This window comes from Strongylocentrotus purpuratus, unplaced genomic scaffold, assembly GCF_000002235.5.
Source record: "Strongylocentrotus purpuratus isolate Spur 01 unplaced genomic scaffold, Spur_5.0 spur5_scaffold_13, whole genome shotgun sequence".
In the NCBI taxonomy this organism is placed as follows: domain Eukaryota; kingdom Metazoa; phylum Echinodermata; class Echinoidea; order Camarodonta; family Strongylocentrotidae; genus Strongylocentrotus; species Strongylocentrotus purpuratus.
Genome location: NW_022145598.1, coordinates 238,049 through 248,118, shown reverse-complemented (window position 1 = coordinate 248,118; position 10,070 = coordinate 238,049). Strand labels below are relative to the sequence as shown.

General features: G+C 37.3%; 1 protein-coding gene across 1 annotated transcript; it reads left to right on the top strand.

Moving 5' to 3' along the window:
* The first annotated feature begins 999 nt into the window (after window positions 1-999).
* LOC373254 (cortical vesicle protein) lies at window positions 1,000-9,130 on the top strand. Its single transcript, NM_214504.2, is given in 5 exon segments — window positions 1,000-1,112; window positions 3,029-3,159; window positions 4,090-4,446; window positions 6,638-6,808; window positions 7,966-9,130. Coding segments are annotated over 4 exon segments (954 nt in total). The 5' UTR covers window positions 1,000-1,112; window position 3,029; the 3' UTR covers window positions 8,262-9,130.
* Window positions 9,131-10,070: the final 940 nt, after the last annotated feature.

The window sequence follows — 10,070 nt, the reverse complement described above, 5'->3', positions numbered from 1 at the left end:
GGGGGGGGGGGGTGCTGGGAACACGCATATGCGTACCCTAAATAACACTGAGTAGGGGGGAGCGGGTCGGAGAGGTTTCGGACAAACAAACGGGTGCCACGACTCTTTTACATTCAGAAAGTATGTAGGCCCGACGCAAGTTGAAAAAAATATTCATTTAATTTTCATAATGAATGTATTTCATTTCATTTTCCTTTTGTAAAGTCTAAGTATGCAAATCAAATCAAAACAAATTGAACTTTTTCAAAACTAGGCTAAAAGCATTTCGAATTAACTTGCTATGTAGGGCCTATGTTTTAAACCTATCTGCACTAGTTTGGCAAGGAGGGATTAGACCTTCCTGCGAAGTCACTTACAGGTTTTTTTTTTTTTTTCCTCAAATCAGCTCTCAATTATCATAAGAAATAGGGGGTCACGAGGGATCAACGGGTATCGCTTAGGAATCGGTTGCTGTATAAAGGGTGCAATAAGCTGTAAATAGTGCAGTCCCGCATTAAGGAACTATGTACTTTAATTAGTCGATGCTTTTTCGGATATACAAACATGTTGTTTGAGAAGGCATGCATGTAGACATTGTCGACAGCGATAAATCTAGACATAACAGGGTAAGAAAGGCACCCCCCCCCCCCCCCATGAGAAAAGGGGAAGAGGACAGGGAGGACAGGGAGAAGGGGAAAGGAAATTCGAGAAAAAAGTATTGGACCCTATTACATATCATCCCCTAATCGATGGCTTTGAAACTTCTTTGTTTGCATTTCGATCCTTCTAGAACCCCCCCCCCCCCCCATGATCGCAGTACATGCCCGGTGCCCCTATTAATAGACCCATGAAACGGCACTGAGCGTAAAATGTCCATCACTTGAATGCTTTTTTAACTTGTTTACTGAAGCGATTGTTTTCAAATGCCATCCTCTTGGATCTCCAGATTTTTCATTTGAATAAAATATTCAAGTAATTTGCATAATACCTCACGATCTGACGCCTCTGTAATGTACGTTGTGAGACACACGAGACACCTCCAAGAGCACGATAACCTAGCAGTCTGGGGAAATCAGCAAGGCGTTTTTCAAATCGATTTTTCAACTATAATAAAGCATCACACTGGATTTAAGGTAAGACAAATCTGTTCCAGCTCATTTTAATATAAGATACTTCACTTTTTCCCTCCGTGGTTAGTAAATAACACGATGTCGGGGGAAATTTTTGGATTTGTAATCATCATTTTGGGGTTCCGTTAAAATCTCCCTTTAAAAAAAGTTTAATATCAGCGATTGAATCCAACTCTGTTAGATATTATTATTTATTGTAATCATTAATATCATTATAATTGCCAATCTTTGAAAGATGCATTTTTGAGATTCCATCTTGAATTACGCAGTATACGATGTGTGTGGGTGTATGTGTGTGTGTGTGTGTGTGTGTGTGTTGGGTTTTAACAGATTATTTACGTCTGGGGACCGACCTTTAAACGTCACCATCCGAAAAACGGACACGTAGAATAATTTTTGACGGAGATTCCGAACAAGACAATGATTTTTCTTAGAAATCATCAATAATTCTGTAATCTAGCTTTAAAAATGACGACTCAGAAGGATCAGAAAAAAATCCCAGTTTCGGAGCTGTATGGCGCAACTGTTTATGACGTCACTGCAGGAGCTTCTGCGATGATTAGGCATTAAATGTTTTTTAAAAGGCAAACTATGTATTAACTGAAGAAGAAAAAAAAAAGAAATTTATCCGAAAAATAATATGCACTTGATAATCCCAGTACGTTTCATTCATGAATTACAATGAGATTGTAAGATCCTTAGTTGTAGGACAAATCGGACATGCCCGCACTGACGTCAAATGCGTCATCAATGCTATGTGACCGTATTACTCTTTTTTCGAGAGGCGTAGCGCAGCAAGCATGAGAACTGTGAAAAATGGATGGGTATTATCATTTTTTGGTCAATACAGAGATTTTCTGAAAAATCAGAGGCTGGAATATTCATAAGTAGAGGTGTATTCATGTTTTAAAAGGCTATGTTAGTTGGGTCAGGGTGACCCTTTAATAAAGGTGTAGATTAATTACAAGGTATAGACTATAGTGCAAATTGAGGACATTGGGATATTTAAACTAAACTTTGAACAGGGACGTGATAGAGAAGGACTGGAATCAAGCCGGCGAAACTCTTGTAATTTATTCAAACGCATTCGTGAGTAAAAGCGTAACGATGGGATGTGTAACATTTCACTTGGCTTTGAAGTTCCATGCTCCAAACCACGCTTGCACTGCGGGGACTTTCGGAAGCCAGGCACCAGTTTTACATTTATTACAAAATATTGAATTACAGGCACAATTTCAGTGTAAATCAAACATTTTACATGGGGATTGTATTGGGAATAGTGCATCAAACAAATTTTCAAATTTAGAACTCCGTCCTTCCTTTAATTTGTGTGCCAGAGTTGGTAAAAGAAAAATTACATCCTGTCAAAAACTCAATATTTTAGGATGATGCGCTAATTTGTGCATGTTTTAATGTCCCGTTATTTGATCCATGATTTACAATCTTCAATAACATTAAGTTTGCTAATGCGTGTTTTTGCGTGTTTTTGTTGTATTTTTGAAGTTAAAAAAAGGATGAAATTACACAAGTTTGTGTTCGCTTGTTCTCCTCTTTACACATTCAACAATGGATGAGAAATCATTGACAGGGACAGCGAACAGTTGCTGTGATACCATTTTCTGATGTATAGGAATTCTAAATCCTGAAATTCATGCGCTCTTTTATCTCACCACCTGGTCAACGGTTGCAGATTAGCGCATAACTTTTCGGCGGCTTGGAGCATTGGGTGAAAGGAGAGCGGCTTGATTCCAGTCCTTCTCTATCACGTCCCTGCTTTGAAATATCGTTTGATGATTTGCGTGGCGTTTTACAATTTTCTTTGTGTATTGGAAGTAGATAGTTTATTATAATTTATGACACTCTAAATAATGAAAATTATTCATGACTTTTTTGTTTTTTGTTTTGTTTTTGTTACTCAGAATGGCGAGTGGACCATCCTACATGCTTCTATGCACCTTGATGCTAATGATCGTGAGAGAAGGCGTAGCTACGTCGCAGTTCCTGAATGACTTCGGGTTGTGTATCGTGGACAAAGGTTTCACAGCATCAGGTGAATGCACTAAGTTAACCTAAGAAGTTCAAATGTATATCTAACTGAGATGTCGTATTGAGTATGATTAGGGTTTATGACAAGTACGGGTGGCCAACCCGCGGCCCGCGACCTCTTCTGGTGCGGCCGACGGAGCATTGAAAATGTAATTATAAAAAAATAGCTTATTAATGAAATGCGGCCCGCATAGCGGCGATGAAATAGGGTAAACCATTTACATACAGCTATCTCTATTTCCATAATTCTATAAGAAGACTACCTACGGCCCACTAAGTTATGCCAACCGTTATCTGTGGCCCGCGAGCTTTAAAAGGTTGGCCACCCGTGCTTTATGATATAAGGCCTACTCCAAAAGACATTTTAAAAATAAATTTCGTGTCGTTTTCCACAAAATCAAAGCCTAAAGTATCTTATTGATGCCTAACACAGTTACTCATTATTAGTATTCCATTGTTCACATTATAGTTAGAATAGGAATTGCATGAATTACTTATTGTTAGGTGTTGAAATTAAAATAGTCCGACTTAGCATCAACTACTTTATCCATGTAGGCATCGTGACTGTAGCACGTAAATGTAATAGCTCAAAGCTAGGTAAACGCTTATCAATAAAGATAGGCCTACAGTTTGAAAACTGTCTTTTCAAGACTGCTTTTCTCAGCCAAAACATGAAAATGAATAGCAATAAGTCTCGTCTCGTCGCTTTTGGTTTATGACCGAGTAAAAATGGGACAAAGGCATGTTTTTAAAATGTGATGCCATTTTTTTCTTCACGTAAACGACTTTGAAAAAAATTAGGATCCTGAGTTTTATTTGGGTGTGATTTAACAACGTCTTGGTTATTAATTGATTCATGTTTTATCCTTTACTCACAAAATCTATACTTTGGACGAACGTTAACCTATTTAGATTTATTTCATTTCATTACCAGCCGGAGATTTTATGTTTACAACCGATCCCGTGGTTGAGCGAGGCTCAGCGGCCAGTTTCATCATATCGCAAGATGGGATCAAGATCAATGATGACGGTACTTATTTATTCATTATTCATCGAGCTGGAGTGATTGCCAGGGATTCTCAAGGATCCAGGCCTGACCCGTTTCTCTTGAAAATCAGCAACACACCCAATGTTGAAATAGTGGACACCGGAGAAGAGTCGATTTGTACCGTGCATGTGTTGGCCGAGTTAAAGAGGGAGAATATAGTGTCTATCAGTATACCATCAAGTCTTAATACCGTCCCTGCAGATGAAAACCGACCTTTCATTTTCTCGGCGTTTCTCCTCTATCGTAAGTATTAACTACTTTTGACTTTTGCGTACGTTGAACCTTTTAAGAAAATATAATAAATTATTATTAATATAAGAACAGCACTGTTTTTGTTTAAGAAAAAATGTGAATACTAAAAATTAAGAGGTAATTGTTTTTTGTTGTTCATAACTAAATGTTTTGCCTTACCACAGGTGTAGGCCTACTATTACACAAAAAAATGCATGCTCCGTAGTTCATGTCAGTTAAGAATTTCTCCGAATTCCGTCATGACTCTCTGAATCCGCAGTTTTTTAATTTTACAAGTGCCCCCTTTTCCCTTTCTAATAACGGCTGCTTTTCCTTATAGGTGCCCCCGTTAAAAAAGAGCTCCTTCCCCTTATCATAAATGCCCCTTTTTCTATGATGAAAATTGTCCCTTTTCATTCTCATAAGAGCCCCTTTTCATCTCTGGTAAATGACCCTTTTCGGGTACGAGAAGTTACTTTTTTTCACTTCAAATAAGTGCCCCCTTCACCTCCGATATTCGCCCCTTTTCAAATCTGAGAGACGCTCGTATTACTTTGACAAGTGTCCCTCTTCCCCTCCTGATAACTGCTCTTTTACTCTCTGATGAGTACCCCTGTTTAGCTCTAATAGCTGCCCCTTCTATTTTGACACGTGCTCCTTTTCCTTTCTAATATTAAATGTTCTTTTTCCTTCTTATAAGTACCCCTTACCTTTCTCGTAATTACCCCTTTCAATCTCTGATAAGTGCCCCGTTTATGTTAAAGTGGAAATTCAAAGAAAATCACAAATATGTCAAATAATGTATCACTAGAAACTGGTAAGATAACAGATAGCCACCGTACAAGTTTTAGGCCAACTACATATCCGATGATTTCTAAAAATACAAATGCAACCACCTCCATAGCATCTAGAATATACGAAAGATTCGCCAGAAAAATAACGATGTTTTAATGACGTCACATCATGGACCAATACAGCCCAAGTAGATGACATCCCATAAAGAATGAACATAATTGCAAAGCTATTATTTCACAAATTATAATGAGTTTAGTGTATATAAATGTGATGGCATTTCAAACCATTCAAAGGAGGCTATGAAACCGATTCTGATAACTAAAATCGTTTGTTTGTAAATACACAGGGTAGGGGTTAATTAACAATCAAAGAAACCAGACTTTCAAATTGAAAACCCCCCGGAATGATATTAAAAACATTATGTGTTCCCTCTTGAAACGCCGAACATACCGCGGTGTGTGCAGCTGAATATACAATGGCGTCTTATTTTGTTTAAAAGCGACAGATTCCTTTATTTTTGTATCGCTGCATTTGCCATCAAAATATATCCATGCGCGGGGTTTAGAGTGATGCAATCAGGCTATATACACTATGAATATTACGGACAAAGAAAGAGGACAAAATATACTGTTCCTCATGTAGACAAAGGAACATCCCTTCGCTGCTATTATGTAAAAATGTGTGGAACAGGTGAATATGCATGTGACACCTGTTCTACACATTTTTATATAATACCAGTGAAGGGATGTTCCTTTGTCTACCTGAGGAACTGTATATTTTGTCCTCTTTGTTTGTCCAGCATGTTCATAGTGATATGCCCATTGCAGACGAGGGGTCGTTTTGATTGCATTACTATTATGGTTACCACTTCCGCCAATCAATTCGAATCAATTATATTCAATGTGGTTTATTAGAAATACAAGTACTAGTCTAGGAACTAATTGCACAATGATTGCAGCGTTACAATGGTAATAAAAAAGGATTATCGATGAAAAATGAAAAAGAATTACTAAGAAGTTAAAGTACATAAAGTACACGTCTTTACAAATAACAATTCTAACACACTTTCACTAAGTATAAAGCATTAGAAGCAAAACAAAATAGAAGTAAAAGATCACTCGAATATTTGGCTAAAACTAGTTAATGCATTGTTATAATCCGATATAAATATTATTATTATTACTATTATTATTATTATTATTATTATTATTATTAATTTTATTATTATTATCATCATCATTATTATTATCATCATCACTATTATTATCATCATTATTATTATCATTTTTAGTATTATTATTACTATTATCATTATTACCGTCAGGCAAATGACGCCTCATATACAACATGCTTTAGTGTTATTGGGCTACGAATCCATTAGTGACAACTTCTTTATTATCTCATGCAGACACCCCAATCGTCTCGTTTCCACGTGCTCGTCAGAGTGCTTTTTCGGTTAACTTGAACGGCGTTGACCTCTCAGTTGCTGATTCGATCATCAAATCATTCGCACCTCCAACAGTCAACATCGGCGACGAATTCGACAGAATGACAGGTGTCTACACCGCCCCCTTCGAAGGTATGCTCTCGTTATATATCATTTCCTAATCTTTTTTTTTCAATGTCGAAAGCCTAAGAAGTTGAATTGTTGAAGTGGCCTAAACGTGTGTAGCAATTCATTAATTACTTTTCATTTATATTCTGTGCAAAATTAACAAAGCACAATACATTTTGCAAAACATTACAATTTCTTCAAGTAACGAATTTTTTAAAAATGAAATAATTATTCATTAATCGTAGTAATAAATTGGAACTGTGTAATTTTGCATGTTTTTATCTGTGAATTGTATCGCAATTTAGCCTTTTGTAACTGCAAGGAAAAGCGCTATATGAAATACATTTTGTATGGATTTTATGATCATCTAGTGGAATGTAAGTTTGGAATGACATTTTTAATGCGGATAAAGTTCAATACAAGTATTATAAGCATGTATTGAAATAAATATATTTTACAAGGATATTATCCGCTCCCAGTTAGGAATGAGAGGTTTTCCATTGGGGCTAATAGTCTGTGGAGAGGAGAAGGGGGGGGGGGGGGTAGGCCAGGGCCCCGTCTTACAAAGAGTTACGATCGATCCAAATCAATCGTAAGTCCTCCAATCAATCGCAAGTTTGCAGTCTCCTATCTCTTATGTACATAGTTACGATTGATATCAATCGCAAATAAGTTACGATTGATATCAACTCTTTAAAAGACGGGGCCCTGGGGTAAAAGAAGCCATTTATATATTTTACTGCATTTTGTAAAGGTATGCTGGCTCGGGTCGGAAGGGGGCATATTACAAAGTCCCCGTCTGCTACTGGCCCAATTAAGGTATAACCCTTGTTCAATGTGCTGTAGCCATACAATGCTTTAAAGCCCCTGTGCACTAGTTTAGCATGGAGAGGTTCGACCTCCCTGCAAGGTCACTGGCAGGTAGTTATCTCATCTAAACAGCTCTCAATGAGGCATCACGGGGGATCAGCGGGTACCGCTTAGGCATTGTTGGCTTTACAGAGGGCGCAAGTAGCTAAAAGTATTGCAGTGGGGCTTTAAGGTAATGCTTCATATTACCCTTAATATGCCCCCCCCCCCTCCACAGAGCTCTGTGCCAAAATGTTTAACCCTAACTCTACGGTCTGATTATGATATTACCTAATACCTATCAACATTAAATATCCATTTCATTTTTAAAGGTCTCTATATGTTCCACCTGGCGGTCACCTTCTCATCTGAAGCAGATGGAGAAGGAAGAGCCGCCGTAGCATTTCAAACGAACGGGAATACCAAAGCTCAGGTTTCTGACCAAGTTCAGAGTATTCCGCAGATGCCGGCCTTTCGAGACATCTACACCTATTATTTGCCACCACAAAACAGCGCTATTACTGTAGCTCAGAATCTAAACCAAGGTGATAAAATTACTCTTCGAAATGTCATCGCGGTATCAGGAGTTAGAGGAAGTGTTACGTTTGTTGGATACCTCCTTTCCTAACCATCCAAATTATGTTTTGAACAATCCCAAATTACACATGTTTGCAAATACTCTTCGAACCATCAAACCGAATACAGAATTGAAAAAGTTTACACAATTTTCCCGAAGCAATTGAACGGGATTGAGACGATGCTTATAATTATAAAAATAGCCTAATCTATCTGAACAGAAAACTACTGCTTAATTAGTCCTTTCGTTTCGTATATGATTAGATGTACAAAGATGACAATAGGACAATATTTTTGTTCCCATGTTGATACCAAAGAACCCGAAGAAGGGAGGTCAGTAAGGATTTTATTTTCTGTTCATGGATTCTGACTGGTAAAGTGATTAGGCCTTATATTTGTAAGACGTATTATTTACATTTATATCAATGTACAGTAGATCCATCTGACAGTGCATTATTTGATAATGAATAAGCCACTTCAGGGATACCATCTGCGCATGAGCAGATAAAGGTCAATTTTGTACAATACTATAAAACCAATGGCCATCAAGACGACTGTTGGATAATTGGTCATAGAAGTTAGGAAATAATTATTGATGTATGCACCGACAGCACATTCTATGATACACAGGTGGAAAACTATAAAGTTTTCTTTTCAAGATTTCAAACAAAATGTATTCATCAATCACCGACATCACTTTGGCAGTGATGAATTGTAAAATTAACAAAGAAAATATATACATTAAGGGGGTATTTGTACAACTGCTGTCTCTGAAGTGATTTGTTTTTCGTAGTATAGAGGAATACGTTTTTTTCCATCCAGAATATCTGTTCGAGCTCTTGAGATCAAGACTGTTTGTATAGCATACATAAGGCAGATCTAATGAGGTATAAGATGAATAAATGAATAAATGGATGATATAACAAAGACAAGACAATTGCAGTTATCTTCATTTCAACTGTGCTACCTGGTTCGTATTGTAGCGCCCGGGGCAAACCTCATCAAGCCTTATAAGGCACTGCATGGGACACACAACAAAACTGTGCCCCTACAAATGCATAAGCAACAAATCGGGCATGTCGGGTGGAGAATATATCACTTGGCTACTGGGTATAGAACCTGTTATGATCATAAGCTTTCATAACTATCTAATTTTTACTAAGGGAATGAGATTTTCTTTTCCTTCCTGTCAAAAGGTTTGTGAGGAGAGATAATAGAGAGAGAGAGAGAGAGAGGGTGCGTTTAATCGACACTTTTTCACCCTAAAATCACGGTTTCTAAAGACGTTTAGTTTCAAACGCAATGCGTTCAAGCGATTTTTTCGTCGGTCCTAAAAATAAACGTGTTTGAAAACACAAACATGAAACGCTGAAAAAGATGCGTTTTGTATCATGATTCTGCAGAATCACGGTCGCTAAAATTCGATTGAACGGACGGAGTTCTCAATCATGATTGTATGACGGAGCCTGTTCCGGTTTGGGCAAAAACCGCGCGCCTGCTTTTCTATGCGTTTACTATACCATGCTCTTTATCGTGGCCTGTTCCGTTATGTTATACCTTGTTTTCCTTCTATCTTTTTCTCTTTCTGTCTTTCCTTATGTTATTCTTTGTTTCTTCCTTCTATTCTTATGTTATTCTTTGTTTTTTTCCTTCTATCACCTTCTCTTATGTTATTCTTTGTTTTTATAATTCTATCACTTTCTCTTTTGTTATTCTTTGTTTCTTCTTTCTATTATGTTAATCTTTGTTTTTTCCCTTCACTCACATTCTCTTATGTTGTTCTTTGTTTTAATCATTCTATCACTTTCTCTTTCTGTCTTTCCTTATGTTATTCTTTGTTTTTTCCTTCTATCACCTTCTC